This window comes from Corapipo altera, unplaced genomic scaffold (assembly GCF_003945725.1).
Source record: "Corapipo altera isolate COAL_440 unplaced genomic scaffold, ASM394572v1 23, whole genome shotgun sequence".
NCBI classification, from domain to species: Eukaryota; Metazoa; Chordata; class Aves; order Passeriformes; family Pipridae; genus Corapipo; species Corapipo altera.
Genome location: NW_020884878.1, coordinates 20949893 through 20970366, shown reverse-complemented (window position 1 = coordinate 20970366; position 20474 = coordinate 20949893). Strand labels below are relative to the sequence as shown.

The 20474-nt window shown below is 40.4% G+C and overlaps 2 protein-coding genes across 4 annotated transcripts in view; both read left to right on the top strand.

Annotated features, from left to right (window-relative positions):
• The window catches only part of KIAA0391 (KIAA0391 ortholog), a 47077-nt gene extending 42369 nt beyond the window's left edge, over window positions 1–4708 (top strand). For 2 of the 3 annotated variants that reach the window (XM_027638026.1, XM_027638027.1), the window contains exons 6-8: window positions 1845–1993; window positions 2618–2813; window positions 4309–4708. In XM_027638026.1, the coding sequence (XP_027493827.1) occupies window positions 1845–1993; window positions 2618–2813; window positions 4309–4437 (474 nt within the window). In that variant the 3' untranslated portion in view covers window positions 4438–4708. Of the gene's footprint in view, window positions 1–1844; window positions 1994–2617; window positions 2814–4308 lie in introns of those variants that run through there. The other variant, XM_027638029.1, reaches the window with a different exon arrangement.
• Window positions 4709–9058: 4350 nt separating this feature from the next.
• Window positions 9059–20186, top strand: PSMA6 (proteasome subunit alpha 6). The gene is made up of 7 exons (XM_027638017.1): window positions 9059–9215; window positions 13167–13261; window positions 14023–14104; window positions 14363–14518; window positions 17368–17546; window positions 18185–18279; window positions 19980–20186. The coding sequence occupies exons 1-7, from the start codon at window positions 9140–9142 to the stop codon at window positions 20035–20037; spliced, it is 741 nt and encodes a 246-aa protein (XP_027493818.1). The 5' UTR covers window positions 9059–9139; the 3' UTR covers window positions 20038–20186.
• Window positions 20187–20474: the final 288 nt, after the last annotated feature.

Genomic DNA, 20474 nt, shown 5'->3' with positions numbered 1-20474 from the left:
AAACGGTGGCTTTTGTTTCTATCTTTCAGTTCTATGTTCTGCCAGAAATTCTGAAACTTTTCTCCAAAAACAAGGGCATGCACTAGTAGAGAGTGCCATTTTTATTTTTACCTGCCATTTTGTGGACAGAAATTGCTGCATTTGGCCTTTTCCTGCTCACATTATGTTTGGTTTGTTTTAACTGGGGAAAAGTAGATTGTAGGCACACACAGCCAATATCCAGTGTGTGATCTCCTGGAAGCAGGAAGTCAGTTCCAATAGGTACTGTTAAGCTCTTATGCTTTGCATTAGCACCAAGCCCCTGTGTCTCTATGAAAACAGAGCCTTTGGACTCTCAGAGTCATTGCTGGCAACAGCAGTTTAAAGGTCAACAGCTAAAATTATTGTAGAAAGTCTTCTGGCCTCCTTTCCCAGATCCTTAGATCCAGATTCATGGCATACTTAATTTGAGGCATCTGGAAGTCCTTTGCTGTGAGGGGCACTCCCACTCTCCCTGTCTGTACCACCTCCAGCGATGTGTTCTTATCAGTCATTGAGCCATGGACTCAAGTCTGTCTGTTGGGTTGCTGCAAGCTCAACCCTACAAAAAAATGTCTTTTGTTGGATCAGTGAGCTCGTGGGTAGTTGTGACGTTTTTAGATGTAACACAAGAGGAGTGGTGAGAATGTGCAGCCTGAGAGAGGACTGAGTGGGAACCACCCCTTTCCCCTGCTCTTTGCAGGTAGATGAAACTAAATGCAATGTAAAATTGTGCACAAGAGTTAGAAGAATGACTCTTTCTATCCCCTGAATCAAAAGCTGGTGATACCAAATAATGATAAGGATGACAAATAGGAGGAAAGGAGGGGAAAGGCAAATTGGAGTTATTGCAGGGAGAAAAAGTAACAAGGAAGAGGGAAGTAGCTAGAAGAGCAGGCAGAAGGATTAAAGAAAAGTCAGGAGATTGTATATTGACAAATAGTGTTAGTAAATGCATGTAGAAATTGGGAAACACTTTTCCCTGGTGGTTGAGCACACTGGCTTTCAAATATAATGGATGCTTCAGTCTCAAGAAACAAATCTTCTGTTTTTCTGGGCAGAAGTGAAATTGCTTTGTGAGCAGTCCACAGTAATAAACCTGGATGCTGAAAGCCAGAACCTTTGTCCTCCATGAGCTCAATCTGGGTGAAGCAGGGAGGGAAAGCCCCAGGCACAAGTGGTTGTCCTGAGAATCATTTATTGCGAAACAGGCACAGCCCTAAGAGGCTGGTGAACAGTCCTTCTGAAGCGAGTTTACCACTTCAGGATGTTGGTTCATAAGTGGGCGGCTAGTCTGGATGTGGCTTTCATAAAGCCTTAATCCTGAGGTCACGGATTTCTATGTACTGTCGCTGGCTTGTTCCCCACAAGGCAGCCTGGACCCGTGTAGTTCTCCAATTCCGCCAACAGGTGGGGATGGAGAGGCGGTGTGTCTTCAGGCTTTTCATGTCAAAGGCTCAGTGCTTCAGTTCCTAAAGCAGATATTACTTAAATCCCAGTGTTATTCAGTTCCCTCACCTGACTCGGAATCTCTGACATCTCCATACAGATCTTCCCAAGTTCATTCATGTAGTTCAAGCTGCAAGAGCTGGAAAAGGTTTATAATAGTAATGTATTTTCTGTGTGGTTGGGAGCAGCTTCCTATAATTAATCGGTTTGTTGTTTCTTTTTATCTTTGTCACTAGGGAGTTAATTTAGTTATCTACTTAATTCGTATATAAGGGTAGTCCAGAAGTCCCTCTTGTTGAGACTCACATGTGAAAATGTTTCTAGTCGGTCCGTTTTTACAGCTAAGAAAATCTTTGGTTTTGCTTTGTTTTTGGCAGCTGCTTGATGCTATTAACTGCCTGGCAAAAGACAATGTCCGGTTGCTCGTGCTGGGCCGCAAACATATGATGATTAACTCTTCAAATTGGAAAAGAGAGATTATGAAGGAGATGCAGAATAAGGCAGACTTCTTCTTTGCTGAAAATATGTAAGTTGAAGAAAATGTCTCAATATAATGGAGACCAACACCTGATTTATGTGGATTTTACTGTGGTTTTTAGTACCATTTCTAGTATCTTAATCTCTGCGTATGTGAAAGAGAAATGTATCCCTTGCTATACTTGCTTAAAAATCCAATACATATTAAAAGTTGCATTGTGAAGAATTTCATCACTTGGAATCATGTTTACAGCTGTAAGGTTTATTAGGATTTATGGCTGTTAAAACCACTGCCAAGAACACAGTGCCCTGAACTTGCACTTCTGATAGCATCAGTGTGCAGTTGTGGTCTGCTGTTGTTTGGGGGTATACTGATGAATTTTGGCAGTTCTGTTCCACATAGCTCTGTATTGTTAAACTTTGTGGAGATGATTATATTATTATCAGATTGTGATAAGAGGGAAAAATGCTCTGTGTACCAATCCAATTTGTATTGTACTCTAGTTTTTGATGCCCTGTGGTAAGCCATTTTTTATTTTACCAGGGAATTAGAGTAGTGATGGGAATTTTTACTGTTGCTGATGAATAAACCTTGGAACAGCATTTGAATCATTTCCTGCAACCACTTACTGCTTTGTGAATGACGTTTGTCTTTTCCATTTGTTTTGTTAAGCTCTGACGATGATGCCTTCTTGTTATATGCCACTCTCCGATCAGGCAAGCATTGCAAATTTGTTACTAGAGACTTCCTCCGGGATCACAAGGCTTGTCTTTCTGACAGTCTGACACGTCATCTGTTCCGTAAGTGGCAGCGTGGACACCAGATAGTGTTATCCTCTTCTGGAGATGGAAAGCGTATAAATTTTTTGGTAAGTTTTCTGCTGCAGACAGAAAGCATACAGAGCATACTCATTGAAGATACACAATTTCAAACTCTGGAAGTAAAAGTAGTCTTACTGGAGTCTAAGAAATGGATTTGTACCAATGCACTCAAAACTCCCATGTTTACTGAAAATTCACTGTATTCACAAAGCATGCCACAAACAAAAAAACTGTCAGAAAGCCAAGAAATTCTGCCTAAATGTTTAAAATATAAATGTAAATACAGGTTTGTGCATACAAATGTTTCCAGTGCTGGAAACTCAGTAAACATTACTGGCACTCGGTAAATCCTGAGTGCCAATGTTTTAATTTATTTTAGATTTTGAAATACCTTATTCTCCTCTGTAGCAGTGTTATAAAATATCATGCTTCTAATTGTACAACCAAATTTTATTCACCTTTATTTTAAAGAAGCAGGAAAACACAGGTATTTCAGTATTCACTATAATATTAACATATCTGGACTGTCTGCATTGTTATTGCTTACTTAAAGGAATAGTGTACCAGTGCAGATTCATTTTCTGCCTTCTCTGGTTTAAATTGTAAGATAACATTCATAATTACAAACAGACATACAGGCTTGTAACAATGACAGCCTTTCATTCAGTGTTGCCATACATACATTTCATTTATGGAACCAAATAATGAATGTAGGGTTACCTGAGTAACACAGCTTGAGCTGTGAAACACCCTGTTTCTTTTTTTTTGTACAAAGAGGCTAGTAATTTTCACATCTTAATTCCCATACAAGTGATTTGGATGATTGGTATTCCCAGTCATAGCTGTCTTCTAGGTTATTCTGAAAGCTGTCAAGAAAAGTAGACTTCTGAGACTATACATACAGAGTGATAGTATATCCTGACAACTATAATTGCCAACCAGTAATGTTTCTTTTGTATTTGTGTTATATATGTTGAATTAGTATACCTGTAATATAATAGACCAGAAAAACTGTTTATTATATTTGTTTGACTTGTTCTGAAAGTGTTAGGGATAAACCCTTTTCTTATGTCTCCTTGAAACAGTGCAAGTCAGTTGTGTAAAGAGATGCACTGGAAGAACAAGATGTCATTAGTGTCATTAAACCATTAGTGTCAGTTCAAGCCTATAAACTCCACATCGAGAGTTAATTCCCATACAATTTTGTTTAACTGAACAGAAAAACTATAATTTTGCTATTTCTGGAAATTTGAGTGCATTATGCTTGAATCATTATTATCTGGTGCTGATTGAAGACAGAATTTTAACCATTTATAATGGCTCCTAGACCACAAAATACTAACAGATATTTTAGTTTTTCCTCCTGTACTAAAATTTAGAATTTGTTTGGTGTAAGGAAATAAAATGAGAGTTGTTAAAAGAGGTGAAACTATGGGGATTTCCAAGGTAAGCATTGGAAGTCATAAATACAAATAATTGGTATTTTAGTAATATATTGTATAAAGTCTAAAAGCAACGTTTTTCTCTGTTGTTTCCCAACAGCCAGCTTTCCAATACGACTGTGTGGTGCAGACTACAGGTGATACATGGCATATTCCCTATAAAGATGTTTTTGAGGAAAAATATTCATATCAAGTACCAAGAAAATGGCTCTGCATTCAACAGAAATGATGAAGAATGTAATTGCACAAGCTGAAGCTGCTTTTATTTTTTTTTTGTAATCACTGCTGACTAGCAGAACTCAGCAGGACAATTATGTGATCAATATGTGAGGCCCATAACTAAGGAAAATTCAGTGACTGCATTTTGTCAAAATCATTCCTGCAGTAAATCTTTTAACATCAGTGGTGGTCTAGCGGGGATGAATTAGTCCATTATTTCCATCTTTACAGGCAATTTCTGTGGTTTGAATTAAAACTTGATTTTTCATCTTGGATTTTCAGTTTGGGGTTTTTTTATGTTTTTTTTTTTTTTATCAAGCTTTTCATCTACACTGAAATTCATAAACTCTGTGCTTCAAAGAAATTAAGCAGGACTTACAAAGTACCTTCAAAGTTTATGGGGCTGACCTTACAACAGTGTTGCAAAATGTCTACTTCTAATAAATGAAGCTTAGGGGGACAAATGGTATATTTACCTTTTTCCAGGCACACGTTAGTCCTAATACTGTCTCACACTAATTAGAATTCATTTGATCACATAGAATGCGAAAGATTTGTTACAGCAACATGTATTAATATTTTGTTTGGAAGAATAAGGAAACAACCAGTGGAATATTTTGTGGCTCTTTCACACCCTCAAAGTTGCTGCTTCTGACAGGATTTCACATCACTACAATAGTTTGCTTATGGGAATGCATGGATTTTTTAAATGAAAATCGATAACTAGAAATTCTTTAAGGCAATAATAGGACAAAACTGATTTTTGTAGAGACATTTCTATAAAACCCATCCCAAGCTATAAAGCAAGAAAAATAGTATAAATTACAGGAAAAATGTTCTAAGTTATTATTTTTAAGTGTGTGTATGGTAAACATGTTTGTTTATTGCACTTAAAACTTTAATGCAAGCCTTTTTCTCCCCAAAACATAGAAATGCCACATAAATCTCGGATGAAATATCATGATTTTGTCACATTTGTCTTGTACGCTGAAAAATCCTCTGAAACTCAGATGAACCATGCAGATCTTTTTGTATAGTACTTGTAGTTCTGAGCTCTTGCAGTGGCCCATGACAGGATTCTTAGCATTCAAGCATGTTCCCTGCTATTTATTTTTTTTCCATGACAGAAAGCAATTCTGACACCTGCTGTACTTCTGGTATCAGCTTCTAAACCAGCAGGTGTGATTTGCATATAGTCAAGTCCTTCAGATACTGTGCAGAAAGTGTAGAGGAGCTGGATGCTTCCTAAGGTAACACAGAACCTTGGTTTTAAATTATTAGTAGTGTTCCTCACACATGCAGAACATGACAGCTCCTATGGGGTCCTCCAGGAAAAGCAGAGAGGTTGGATCTGCTTCTCTCATTCCTCAATGCTTTTAATTTGTCAGAAGATTGTTTTTACAATTCTGTAAGTCAGAGAACTGCCACATCTTGAAAGTGCGAATACTGCTTTTAAACTAAGTATCTGCTCCTGTACAGGACCACTTAGGAGCTGGCTGCTCTGTACGAGGCTACCTTACTCTCTGTATGAAGTTCCACAGCAGCATAAGCTGGTGTGAATCAGTGCAGTTACAGTCCTCATTTGGTACTAGCTCTGATGGTTGTGCAGCCTGAAGCAATTCAGAGCTGGGTTGTCTGAATGCAAACCCCTTACAGAATTTGCTTCGGCTAGGTCTAAATGGGTACTGTTGCACTGAACTAGCACCAGTGCACAAGTACTGGTACCTGTGTGGGCATGGGGCTGAAACATCAGGCTGCAGAAGGTGGGTCCCAGAAACTGGACCTTCCGGTTATCCATTTCATTACCTGGCATGTTCACCTGTTGCAATTTGTGTTTTACCTCACCTTGATCATTAACAGACATGCATAGGATCAACATCTAGCTGGAATACAGGCATCCTCTGCTTCCTTTTGGCTGAGGACATGTCCCCAATCAGTCACTTGGGTTTCACCTCAAAAACTCTGCTTATGGAAATACTGTAATACCTTCTAAATAAGAACACTAGATACACAGTACTAATGTACTTGTGGGGGACAGTGGAACCAAATCTGGAATTTACAACTGGAAGGTGTTACAACATTAGTGGCAGATTTGTGACTTTTTGTTTTTCCAGTATTTGCTTCTAATACACTTCTGTAGATCTTTGCAGGGAATTAATGACCTCCTCTCTAGAACCAAAGAAGAAACAACCTACAGACTTTTTTGTTTGTATGCTACCTGTTACATAGATGCACATGGTCTCCAGAGGCTCTGTTCTGACTGAGATTATTTATTTGCATGTTATGTAAGACATTTATGAAATAACATTTCTTTTGTGTTGCTGTAAGTCTTCAAATTTCCGATTACTGAAACAGGGCATTTCAAGATAACAATGAATATGAGGATTTTCTTCTTGAGTATGTAAAGGGAATTCTGAGGGCTTCATTGGCAATAAACATGAGAGCCATACCAAAGCATACCAAAATCTACCAGCAGATCTATTTGACATCTCCTGCTGTTTATACAGTGGTACAGTAAAAATTCAAGGTAATTTATTAGAGAGGTGGTTCATGCTGAATGCTAGAGAGGCAAGTCTTGAGAACAGTACAGGAATTGTTACCCCCAGAAGGATACTGACTACCATATGCTAGCGCACAGAGTGGGGAGAACAGGAATCAGAAGGAATGAGACCTTAGCTTTGTGTGCTGCATGGCATGGAGCTGGAGGCACACTGGCAGGATAGAGTTGAGGAAGACTAAACTGATTCAGCCTGTTCTCCTGCTCCTTTGTGAATGGCTTCATCTCCAAGATCACCCACTTATTGGGAATACGTTAAAAAGGTGTCAGTGAAGTCAGCCTTCCTCAGGATCCAGCAACATGGAATTTGACTCTCATATGGTTGATCAGAGGTGATGATGAACATTAAACCAAAAACATGTAATTGCTCCTCTGAAACAAAGCTGTACTTTGGAATCTGACAAAATTGCTATGTAGATGGGGCAAACTTCTGGAAGCTGTATCCTGAAAGTATCGTAACTTCTACTCCATCATGTTCATAGTGTTGAGCAATTGTTACTCTTTTTTGTCTAATTCAAATATGGAATCTTTGATTTCTTACTTTTTGGCAATCGGGCCGAATGTTTGATACTCACTTGCATTTCCCCATGCCCTTTTTCTCAAAGGAAAAAAAATCAGACATTAAACTCTGTTATAGAACGGAAGAGCTTTGTACATGGAAGAACTGTGAGGGTAGGGATCATCATGTTGGAAAAACAAAGGTCTTAAGAGACATAGAAGTCATAAAAATCATGAGTGTTCTGGAGTAGATGCCTAGGGATTGATTGCTTGCTGTGTCTTCCAGTACAAAAGTGGCATCAAATGGTACTGGCAGATAGAAGGTTCAGATAAAATGGGAGGTTTCAGACAAAACCACACAACGTGTTGTTACACTGAGCAGCTCTTTGCCACAGCATGTCATGGATTCTAGAAGTTCACGTGAGTTCAAGGGGAGACCAGCAAGTTCATGAGAGGGAACCAGCAAGGATTACTAAATAACCAGACACTATTCCTGCCTTGAGAAGTCCCTCCAGATGGTTGGAGACTGGGAGAGGAGTGTATCATTAAAGGCGCTCTCTGTAGTCCTGGTATTTTTCCTTGGGCATCTTCTTTTGGCCACAATTGGAGACACAGCATCGAGTCAGACTCCATGTCTGACCCAGCAGACATGTACATTTGTACAGTTGTACATTTTCATGTTCTCTGTGTTCCAGTGCCTGCATCTCACCTTTAAACATTTCATGTCTGCCCACAAAGTGCTTCCTTAACGAAAGGGACAAACTCTGCATCTTGTAATATATAGTAAGACATTTTCTTCTCCCATAGCATTAATAAGTAGGAAGAGTATTTTGAAAAATTTGAGAGTGCAGACTTGTATTGTGTGGCATGCACAAAATGCACTTGCATTCTGCTTTTTCAACTAAGAGTAAGCTCATCTAATAATAATTTTAAAATAGAAGTGTGGATACCAAAACGCAGCTTCTCCAACTCTTTTAATGACCAACTTTTAAAAAAATGCCTTCCCATGAAGAGTAGGGGAAATCCAACATGATGAAAGGCAAAAAGAGCATATACTCATGAGTTTAAATTTGGGGAATTTCCCTTTGTACTGGACACCGATAAAAAGTATTTTCACATTATAACGCAGCTGCAAGAACAATTACTTATTATGAGTACCTTAAGCATGTTTTTTGAGGTATTTGCTTTAAAATTATACTCATTAAAGAGAGCACGTGGAATGATTTACTTTGGAAAATTAGGAGGGGTTTTGTTTTCCTGGCTGGCTGGTGATGCTTTTATCCCGTTTTCCGCTGTTTCCGTGCGCATTCCCTACGGCACGTCCAACGGGGATTCTGGGTTTCCATGAATCAAAAACCACCCGACCAGCCTGGCTGCCCAGGGCTTTTCCCGCTCCACACTGCCCCTCCTCCGCGCCACAGCGGTCCTGCTGCAGTGACTCTGCATGTCGCGACAGGGCAGCGGGCGGCGGCCGCGACGAGCGGGCATGCGCAGCGCCGCCGGTGGAGCATGACTGTGCGCGAGCGGCGCCCGCCTCGGCGCCTGCGCGGAGGAGGGGAGGGGCGCGTGACCCGGAAGCGGTAGGGCGCTGTGTGTCGCAGGGCCCTGCACGCGCACGGTTCCCCCGGCCGCGCGCCGCTCCCGCGCCGCTCTCGCCATGTCGCGCGGCTCCAGCGCCGGGTTCGACCGGCACATCACCATCTTCTCGCCCGAGGGCCGCCTCTACCAAGTCGGTGCGTGTCCGCCCCACGGGGCCGCCGCAGAACTGCCCCGTCACGGGCCCGGCCTGCCCAGCTCGGCGGCGGCCGACCCGGGGAAGCTCCGCCGAGCCTGACGGCCAGTGCGGAGCGGGACGCGGTGCCTCCCGTGGCTCGGGAGTCTCGGTTCCCGCCTGGCCTGGTCCCGCGCGGTGCGGGGAAAAGCCCGGTGGGAACCTGGAGCAGCGGCGGTCCCGGTCCCGGTCGTGCCGGCGTGGGGACCTGGGAAAGGGATGCTCGCATGTGATAAGGAAAACTTAGAGCCAGGGTGGGCTTTTTCGAGTGTCCCCTGCCATGGGAGGGATCTCTGTGAGTTCCTGGTGTTCGATTTCAGATGCTTGGAGACCAAGACTGCAGTTATCCGGGGGCTGTTTATTCCTCCTTAAGTGTTTCTTGTGTGTCTTGCCAAGCCTCGGAGCATTGCGTTTTGGAATCTGAGAACTACGACAGCTCTTTGAAATGGGACTTGAACTGCCTCAAACCCTGCATGCCAGAGTGACAGAGTCAGTTTTTGGATGTAACCCATGCGCTTCCTTGTTACACCTGAGTGCTGTGTGTTCTGTAAGCTCTGGCCTGTGAGGTAGCAGCACCCATCCTTTATTTTCAGACTCCTCTGAACAATCTGCAATGAAGCTGTGGCCTTGCTTCAGCTTCTTCCATAGACCACTTTTGTTCCTATTTTTACAGTGCACCGGCTTTTATGGAAGCTCATCATGGTGCTCCTTGTGCAGGATGCTCAGGGACAGCGCAGTCAGCTCCCAGCCTGGCAGGACAGTTGGCTGAGAGGGCTCCTGGAGGATCCACGCAACAGGGACAGATGAATTGTTTTGCAGTGTCATCCTGATGCCATCTTCCCCTGGAGCTTAGTGGCTCTTCCCCAGCTGTGGTGGCTTCATTGCACATCCATTGCATGGCATGTCCATACATCCATTTGTTCTCCAGGAAGGGAGGTTGCTGGCATCAGACTGCATGAATTGTCTGTCGTAGCCATTAGTTTCTTTTGTGACTGCCCTTGAGTTTTTCTCAGGAAGAAGCCCATGTGGATTAGGCTTCATGGGCAGGCGGCCCAGTCTTGAGCAATCCTGTCTCCAGAGAGGAAAAAGGAAAGCACCTGTGTGTGGGTGTCTGTACACAGGCAGAAAGTTACCTGTATGAGATACCTTCACATGGGTACTGTCTTGTATCTGGAGCATGTGTAATGCTTGTATGCAGCTTGCATGGCAAGCATTATACATGGTAGGGACAGTGCTTCCTCACACAGGATGTCAGTGGTTCTGTGATAGGAGAGTCATGGGTTCCAGCCTTCTGTCACCATTAAAACGAGCTGGTTGGTCTGCATCACTTTTTGGTCTGTTTCTCTGTTGCAGTACTGCTTGTTGGGAATGGTTTCTGCATTCTGTAGTAGAGAGGAAATTGAGCCTTGGTTTTCTGCCTCCTGTGTATATTCAGCCATTAGGTTAATGTATGACAAATATGTAGTATCTCCATACCTTTTAACAGTGTCTTAGAAGCAAATATCTGCATGTGTGTTTGAGAGCCTCTGCACACAGCCTGAAGATGTCATAAAGATATTTTAAGTACCTGTATGCTATAGGAAGAAAAATATGTAGATGTGCAGTTACCTTTAGGCAAGAGTGAGCTCACTTTACCTGCAGCCAGGCTGGTAGCCACGGCATGGGCAGAAATCTCATTTTTACTTGTGATCAGATATCTAAATTTACCTATTTTATCCTTATCCCTGTGCTGGATTCAGATTAACTAGGGGCTGTCAAGGATGAACATGGACATATATTGCTTTAAGGTTGCCTTAGGACTTGAAGTTTTTCTGGAATTTGGCAGAACAGGAACAGAGATTTTCAGCATAGTGATATTTGACTGAAATGCCTGTACTTTGTCTTAGGTCTGTCTTCTGCTTCCAAAGCTTAAAAAAATTCGTGAGCTGTTGAAGTGATCTCATATGAGAAAACAAACAGTTGTTTCTCATTACTGTAGTTAAAATCCCTCAGAACATCAGCGTTCTCTTGCTACTTATTAGTTCCACTCTTCAAAGGTGATGTTTCTTCTAAGTAGAGTCCTGGCGGGTGAAGAAAATTATTATAGTCAAATTTCTGACTGTTGTGATATATTCAGGGAACAGCAAGGGGCTGCTGTTCTCAGAGAGAATGCATGCAGTGCTACTGAAGTACTTACACAGAAGTAAACAGACTTAAAACACCACTAGCAACCTGAATTTGTTACACTGTAAGAACCACTTCACCTTTTGGCTTGTCTCTTTGAAAACTGAGCAATGGAGATGGTAATAGTCCCAGTGCCAGAAGGGACTGCAGTTCAGCAAGCCTGGTTGTCAGTACTTGTGAGCAAAAACTAGTTTGTGAGGGCACCTATTCCTGCTGCCACCTGTGTCACAGAACCACAGAATAGCTGATGGTGGAGGGGACCTCTGGAGATTATCTGGTTCAAGCCCTTGCTCAAGCAGGCCCACCTAGAACTGGTGGTCCAGGACCATGTCCAGACAGGTTCTGAATACTACAGGCAACCTGTGCCAGTGCTCAGTCACCATCACTGGCAAAAAGTGTTTTTAGGTGTTCAGTTTGTTCCAGCCACCTCTGATTCAGTCCCATCACTGGGCATTGCTGAAAATAGCCTGCTCTGTCCATTTGCTTTATACCCTGCCTTCAGGTGTTTCTACACATGAATAAACAAGTGTTGCAGAGCCTGGGCGTGGGGCTTCAAATGTGACCAGTTTGTGGGCAGTGCTGGCTCACGTCTCACTGGGTTCTGTGCTTCACTGCAGGCTGGCACTGATCATCCCAGGGGAGGGGAGTGAAGAGTTGAGCGGAGTTGTGCATCTAGCAAAGGAAAAGGGAGAACATCCTTTTTGGCATGTTTGGGTAACCAACAAATGCTCTTATGTCTGAGAGTAATAAATACAGTGCCATTAAAACCTGACAGTCAACCCTTCCTCAACACTGACTCAGCAGATTGAACATTAAGATCCCGGTATTGCAAGATCTGGTTTTTTTCATCTTCAGATTATTACTCTTCTGTTTTACAGTCTCTTCCATAGATCCAAATGCAGCTTTTAAAACAGCTGAGTTTCTTGCTCACATTATTTTAGAAGATACTTTTGGCAATTTACTGTGCTGTTTGTAGACATGTTCTAAATTCTGGTTTCACTTGCATAGCTAACAGAAAAATCACCCACATTTAGCTGCTGCCTGAAACTTGCCTTTCTTAGCCAGATATTAAAAAGTTCTGAATGTTTATCCTATGTTGCCAGATAAACAGGTTTTAAAGTTGTTTCATGGATCATTTCAAATAAATCTTAATCCATTGTACTTATATGAATAATGCTGTTTAGCTGGCATCATTCTAAAAAGTGAATAAAAGCATTACAGTATTTGAACGTCAAGTCAGAAAATGTGATAGTAAGGCTAAAACCCATCTCCTGTGCCTGGTCAATCATATCAGTTTTCATCTATATCAGTTAAGAACTAGAAAATAAATTTATATCCTTGCAGTGGTAGCAATGCTTAAAATACTAAACTTCATGTCAAAAATTCTTCTATAAGAATTTATGGTTACTGTAGGTTAAGGTGGAACCATTTATCAGAACAGCCTTTTTGTTTTAAGACATATTCTGTTGCTGTTAAACTTGAACAGAACAAAACAGCATATTATAAGAAATATTTGAAGGAAGCAGTGACAGTGGTTTCGTGAAGAGAATCAATGACTTCCAATAACTGTCAGAAAGTTCTTGTGCACATTGTACTGAAGACCTTAAGGACACAAAGTGCTGCACAAGTATTAAAATATTAAAAAGGCCACAACTTGGCAAGATTCCTGGGCGGGGGGAAGATGTGTCAGAGTTAGTTGTGCTAGTATCTCTGACGCAAGTTTTTTATTAACACTTATATGTTTTTCTAGAATATGCGTTTAAGGCCATAAACCAAGGTGGACTTACATCTGTAGCTGTTCGTGGGAAGGATTCTGCAGTAATTGTAACACAGAAGAAAGTACCTGTAAGTAGTCTGATTTTGAGGGGTGGTCTGGAAGGAAAGTAGAAAAAAGGTGGGGGTGAGACTCCGCAACATTGATATTATATTTATTAGCACTGACATATATCATTGCTTGAATTGAATATGTAATTATCCTGCTTATTACAAGTTCTAGATCCATTTAGTGCTCAACTGTGAATTTCCTCACCAAATACCGCAATATTGGTTTCCTCTGTAGTTGTTGAAGGGATAAAGCTAAAATATAAAGTTGATTCTGCTGTACTTTAGCATGCATACATGGCTCTGGCTTGTAAGGGCTGAGTTGTCCATAATCAGTTCCCTGATTTCTTTAATTGCTACTGAGAAAATGTTATACCAATGGCGTGCAGAAGAGGTTTTCATGAGTGTTTTCGGCTCAGTGATGATGTATTGTTGACAAAAGTGGCAAACTTTTGTGTCTGAAGTGGGACAGCATGTAATAAGAGAGCAAGTTTTTGTATGTGGGTTCTGAAAGTTTCTTCAGAGGGAAAAGGACTGTGATGTAGATCGTGTTCTTGCTGTTATCCTTTTCCAGATACTGCAGTTTTAATCTTCCCTATTCTCCTATTTCTTCCTTTTCATACCTACAGCAGTAAATGGTGGAGGGCCTGAAAAACAGTTTTTGGCTGTTAGTGGGTCCTTTTGGGCTCTTCTGTAGATAGCAGAGCATCAGAGTCTGTTTTTTGCTTTTTTTTTAAACTTCAAGGACAGTGTTTTCTATTAGATTATTTTTATTTCCTCTTTAGGACAAGTTACTGGATTCCAACACAGTGACTCATTTATTCAAAATCACTGAAAATATTGGCTGTGTGATGACAGGAATGACAGGTATTTAATTCACCATCTTTTTTAAAATATTTAAAGCATGTCGGGTTTTTTATGTAGTTCGCTAGCTTTGCGTCATATAATATCAATAAATGCTCTAGGAGATTTGTTCCACTCAGTCTAGTTTTGGAGAACTTATCTAGTTCTAATGGGTATATTTAAAGACAATGTAAAGTTGGACCTGGAATTTGCTTTCTCAGGCAGTGCTGGAAATAAACTTGGTACATGCTCAGTGAAATTAAATTCGTTCTTTCTGTCTAGCTGACAGCAGATCCCAGGTGCAGAGAGCCCGCTATGAGGCTGCTAACTGGAAGTACAAGTATGGCTATGACATCCCCGTGGATATGCTGTGTAAAAGGATTGCAGATATTTCTCAGGTCTATACGCAAAATGCTGAAATGAGGCCCCTTGGTTGCTGTAAGTATAGTGTGTGAAATTAATCTCTTCTGTTTCTTGTCTAAGCTTGCAACTTCTTGTATAAGAAATTCTCACCCATTTTCCAAATGGGCAGCTGAAGGTGTAAGAGGCATGAACAGCCACATGAGAGAACAGCTTTGGAAGTCTTGAATTGGAGCCATGATTTTACCATTGACTCAGCATTTGAAATGATGTGGCCTCTTTAAAATATGTGATACTGTTTCACCTCAGTTTTTGGGGCCTAGTCTGTTTGCACTGCACAGTGAGGTCTGTAAGTGTGAAATGCTCTTTTTAGTGGTGTCTGTTTGTGGGGGTTTGACCTTGGCTGTATGCCAGCTGTTCACCAAAGCTTCTCCATCACTCTCCTCTTCAGCTGGACAGGAGAGAGAAAAAATACCATGAAAGGCAAGATAAGGGCAGGGAGTGATCACTCACCAGTTACCATCATGGGCAAAACAGACTCAACTTGGGAAAATTAATTTATTACCGAGCAAATCAAAGTAGAATACTGAGAAGTAAAACCAAATCTTCAGAACACCTTCCCCCTACTTTGCTTCCCAGGTTTAACTTTATTCCAGATTCTCTACCTCTCCTTCAGGCAGAGGGGGACAGGAAGGTGGGTAGTGGTCAGTTTGTCACACATTGTTTCTGCTGCTGCTTCCTCCTCAGGGGGAGGACTCCTCACACTCTTCCCCTGCTCCCTCTCCAAGGGAGATAGTCCTCCATTAATTTCTCCAGAGCGAGTCCTTCCCATAGGCTGCAGTTCTTCATAGACTGCTCCAGCATGAGTTCCTCTCTCCGCAGGGCCACAGGTCCTGCCCCAGTGCAGGGTTCCCATGGGGCCACAGCCTTCTTCAGGCATCTACCTCCTCCAGCACAGAGTCCTCCAGGGGCTGCAGGTGGATCTCTGCTCCACCATGGACCTCAGTGGGCTGCAGGGGCACAGCTGCCTCACCATGGTCTTCATGGGAACCTCTGCTCTGGTGGCTCCTCCCCTTCCTTCTTCACTGACCTGTGTCTTCAGAGCTGTTCCTCTCTCCTATTCTCACTCTCTATTCTGTCTGCATTTGATTCTTTGCTTCTGACAAATAACTTTTTTTTTTCCTTCTTAAATACATTATCCCAGAGATGCTGCCACTGTTGCTGATGGGCTCCGCCTTAGCCAGTGGTGGGTCCATCTTGGAGCTGGCTGGCATTAGCTCTGTTGGACATGGGGGAAGCTTCTAGCAGCTTCTCACAGAAGCCACCTCTGTAGTCCCCTCTCTGCCAAAACCTTGCCATGCAAGCCCAATACATTGTGTCTGGGTAAACATGGCTGTTAAAACAGACAGATGGAGAGTGCAATTATGCTTGTGCAGATTTTTTGGCAGTTTTATCTGAGTAGTATGTATAGGACAGATCTGCATTATTTTTGGTCTTAACTTAGCCATCATGTATATAATGTAGAGAAGAAGTGCTAAAAATATTTCCCTTGCAAATATTTCTACAGCTTGTTTTATAAAAGCAAATGCAGCTTAAATTAAAAAAAAGTTGTGTGAAAAGTCATATTTTTGTAGATATTCCTGGTCATCTGTGTGTTCTGAGGTTGGTTTTGACTTGTTTTCTCTCTTACGTTTGACTGTAAGCAAATTATAACTGTGCTCATAGGGTGTTCAGGAACTGAGGTAAAAGACTTTAAAGGTTTCCTCGGCTACTTTTTCATTAACCATTCTGTCTGGGTTTTTTTTTGATTGGTTGGGTTTTGCCAGATTTTTTTTCTTTTAAGAAGAATAGTTTCAGAATTGATGAATCACTTCTCATAATCATAGTAGGCACTTCAGCTTCTCACTAAAGAAGCAACATTCAAGGTTGCATCACAGTTTCCATGATGGGGCAATTTTCCTATGCTTGTAATTTTCAGGAATGATTGTTTCTTTCTTCCCTTGGCATTTCCCATGCCTTGATACTACTGGAAATTTCTTTTCTAAAATACATGAAAAAAAAGTATTTTTCTTCACTTCCCTTAGTATTTTTTTAAAAATATGAAGGGATTTTTTTTCTACTGTATTGCTGCTCAGAAGCTTATCAACTCTAACCACTGGTAAAAAGTTACACAAGTGTAAAGTGAAAATAACTGAAAATCTTGACCTTGTTTTGAGTTTTTATTGCAAGTATTTCTTTTGACTTATTTTTTAATATGCATAATGAGACAATGCAGTTGTAAATCAAGAAGTGAGAGTGAACACATGCATTTCAGTGATGTGATCAGTTTGTGTTACTTGAAATCTATCCAGCTTAAACTTGGTCAAATGGTCTTCAGAGACTCAGTTTGTCCTGATTTCTCCATTTAATTTCAGATTCTTTTTTTCTTTAAAGAAAAGAGGAAAAGGTATATAATGCTTTTCAGTGCTTTTTAGGATTACAAACGAGAAATCTAAATTTGATCTTTTAATATTTCCATTAGTTTCAACGTGTTTGTAAAGTTGCTTTCTAATAAAAAGCACATAGTAATGGAACTATTGTTTACACTTTGTGTCATATAACACAGGATGTGAGCTGTGGCTAGGTTAACTTTTGTGTTTCCTGACTTTGTGGTTCTTTACACACTGAGCGTGGTAAAAATGTGTTTTTAATGAGTAGCCTTCCTTGGGAATCACAGAAATATGGTTCGTGCTAAACTGAGTCACACCTGGTAATGAGACGCTCATAAGAAATGGCAAATTAAAGAGGAAATCGCAGCTCCAGGTATGGACTGATTCCCAGAAATGTACTGCTGTGCGTGCACGTTTTTTCACAGGAGTATCCATTCTATTCTTGGATTGAATTGATAAAATTGGGAAATAAAAAGATTAACAAATTTTGTCTTCAAGGTATGATTTTGATTGGTATTGATGAAGAACACGGCCCTCAGGTATACAAGTGTGATCCAGCAGGTTACTATTGTGGATTCAAGGCCACAGCTGCAGGAGTTAAACAGACAGAGTCGACCAGTTTTCTTGAAAAGAAAGTAAAGAAGAAATTTGACTGGACATATGAACAGACAGTAGAGGTAGGCCAGCGGAAGGAAATAAAGATTTGTTAAAGTATTTTTAATGAATGTGCTGCATGTAGGCTTGCAATATAAAGAAATGCAGGTAGGCATTTCTGCTTTCCTTGCAGTTCTGTATTGCTGCCATAGCAAGAATAGCTATTCCAACCAGAAAATCTTTTGAAGGTATTCTGCAAATGTTTAAATAGTCATCTATTCTGCTTTTTCTGCTTTATGTTAGCTGAAGAAGATTCTGTAATTGTAGCACTCCCATTGTAGCTGGTGGTTGGTTACTACAGTGCTTGGTTTTGGGAATACCAGTATGACTTACTTTTAGTCGCATTTAAAACAATCTTCATATTAGAAGGCATTTCAAACAGGATCTTTGCATGATAGAAGGTTGGTTTTGTTGTGTGGTTTTTTTACTATGAAAATGACTTGTCTTTTGCTTTTTGTAGATTGGTCTTTTTAGGGAGAGGAGTGGAGAGGCACTGTGTTCTGTAGCAGGGAAAAACTATTTGGAACTTCTAAGCTGAGGTTTTGAAGTGAAAGGAAATAACTTTAAACTAGAAGGAAGGGTAGTTGTTAATGCTATGTCTATTTAAAAGAAAAGCCTTAGTGCTTTATTTTTAATGATGAGGGGTTTTGTCATCTTTCAGACAGCAATAACATGCCTATCTACTGTACTGTCCATTGATTTCAAACCTTCAGAAATAGAAGTTGGTGTAGTCACGGTGGAAAATCCTAAATTCAGGTAGGTGATCAGTGTTGATAAAGCTTGGTGTGTTTCTCTGGTTATTTGCAATTAGTTTTACCTTCTTGTGTAATCATAAATCGAGAAAAGAGATAAATGCCAGAGGTTGACGTTCTGGAGATTTTTTTACTTGTAACTCTTCAAAACATGTAGGGGTAGAAAACATTGTTTAAAAAAAATAATACATTTTTAAAACGTTTGACATGGTTAAGGGATTCAGTAAAGTGTTCTCTTTCATTTCTTAAAAGAGTATTGCTTTACCTGATGATTGAAATGTAGTTACATCTGGTCTAGTTGTGCTCTCATGGTTAGAAGCATAAAAATCTTTCTTCATACTGGTAGCTGGAGTCCACTTCCAAATCATAGTCGTGCCAATTAATGCAGTAAAGTTCTGGTGTACATTATGAAATATTTACAAGTTCCTTATTTTTTTAGTCGTTTTCTAAATTTAATCTTTAAATTATTCTTGCTCATCTTGTAAATGTAGCAGTTTTTAACATCTCCAGTATATAGTTAATAGAATATGAATTTGTATGATTTGAAATATTCTATTTAAATTTGACAAGATTAAAAGATCTTGGATTTAAAAAATCACTGTAGTGATTTGGAAATGGCTGAACTTTTACTTCCTGAATACACTGAATTCCTATCCACCATGAAAGCAAGGCACCTGTTATTTCCTCCCTCCCTGAGTGTTGCCTCAGTGTGAATGCAGCACACTGTGTGGACCAAGATTACTTGGTCAGTGTGTCAAGACAACACCTGGAAGTCTTCCTGTTGAGGGCGGGAATACTTCGCATCGGATACAGTGTACTGGACAGCCTTCTGAAGACACAATGAAGTATGTGTATAATGCATACAGAAGTATGAATGAAATGTGAAAGAAAAAGCTTTGGGGATTTTTTGTAATGCAAAACGACCCTCCAGATACAGCTTACCTAAAATTTTGATAAGTTTGACTTGCTGCATAGTGGCTCAGTTATTTCTGCCTTAAGCTGTCATTGGTTTTTTTATTTATTTAAGAAGAAAAAAAGAGAGGAACAGCTAAATAGGGAATAAAGTCCTCTGCTACTTTAGTCTAATTACTTTGTAACTGGGGATTGGAGAGAGGCTTCAAACCATTGGGTCCTACAGGTGCAGTCTTTTAAATGTTTCCTTACTAATGTTTTTTGAAGTTGACACAATGATGGTGGGTGGTTTTCCATTTGGTGGTGTGTGCTTAGAACAACAGAATACCTCAACATCTTTCAGAAAGCATGCACGAGCTGTATTACCACTTTTCTACTGCCGCTCAAGTGTCAAGTGCTAGCTTTCTGCCAAACTTTATTTATTGATCATCTGTCCTTTTCAGAAAGGGCAGATAACAAGCAGAGGGAGAAGGCTATGAAAACATGGAGTAATCATACTACTAATTGCCATACCCATTCTTCTTACCAGGTCCTAACTTGAAAATGTATTACTCGTGTAGAATTACCTGGTCTGTTTCTACCATTTGTTACCTCCTTTTCTCTAGTGCCTTTGATTATTCCTTTATTTTTCAAAAAGAATTGAAATGTCAGCCTGTGGCCCTGGCAGCAAGACTTTAAAGGGTAGAAACATGCATTGCTGTAAAACTTAATTGTGGAGATATTAGGTGGTAATATTGGAACTTAAGGGGAAGAATCATTTAAGCTATTTAAAATTTCTTTTTGTTCTTTCAGGATCCTTACAGAAGCAGAGATTGATGTGCACCTTGTAGCTCTGGCAGAGAGAGACTAATTAGCATTCCCATTTCCATTGTCTGTGCTTCTGGCCAGGATGTTTGGTGAAAAGAAAACACTTATTGATGGCTTTAGATTATGGGTGGGAAACAGTGTTCGCTATATGATGTATTTTACTCTGTACAAATAAAACAGAGGTTTTTGAAATGTGTTGTATCTCCTTTTAATACAATTTTTTCAACTTTCGATTCTATGAAACTTATCCAAATGCCTGATGATTTTGAGTGTTCTGTGATGATTGCTTGCCTTTTAATTGTATTTTAAGAGAAGTTTTATACTCTGAGCTGTATTTTTCATCTGAGCTATTTGGCTCCTAGTGTAAAGTTATATATCAGTTTTTGTGGTGTGTGTCCCCTGAGATAATTCTTACATTCACATTCATTCTCTCCTTGCCCTGATGTTAAAAGGCCTACAACGTTACTGGTTTAATTGTGG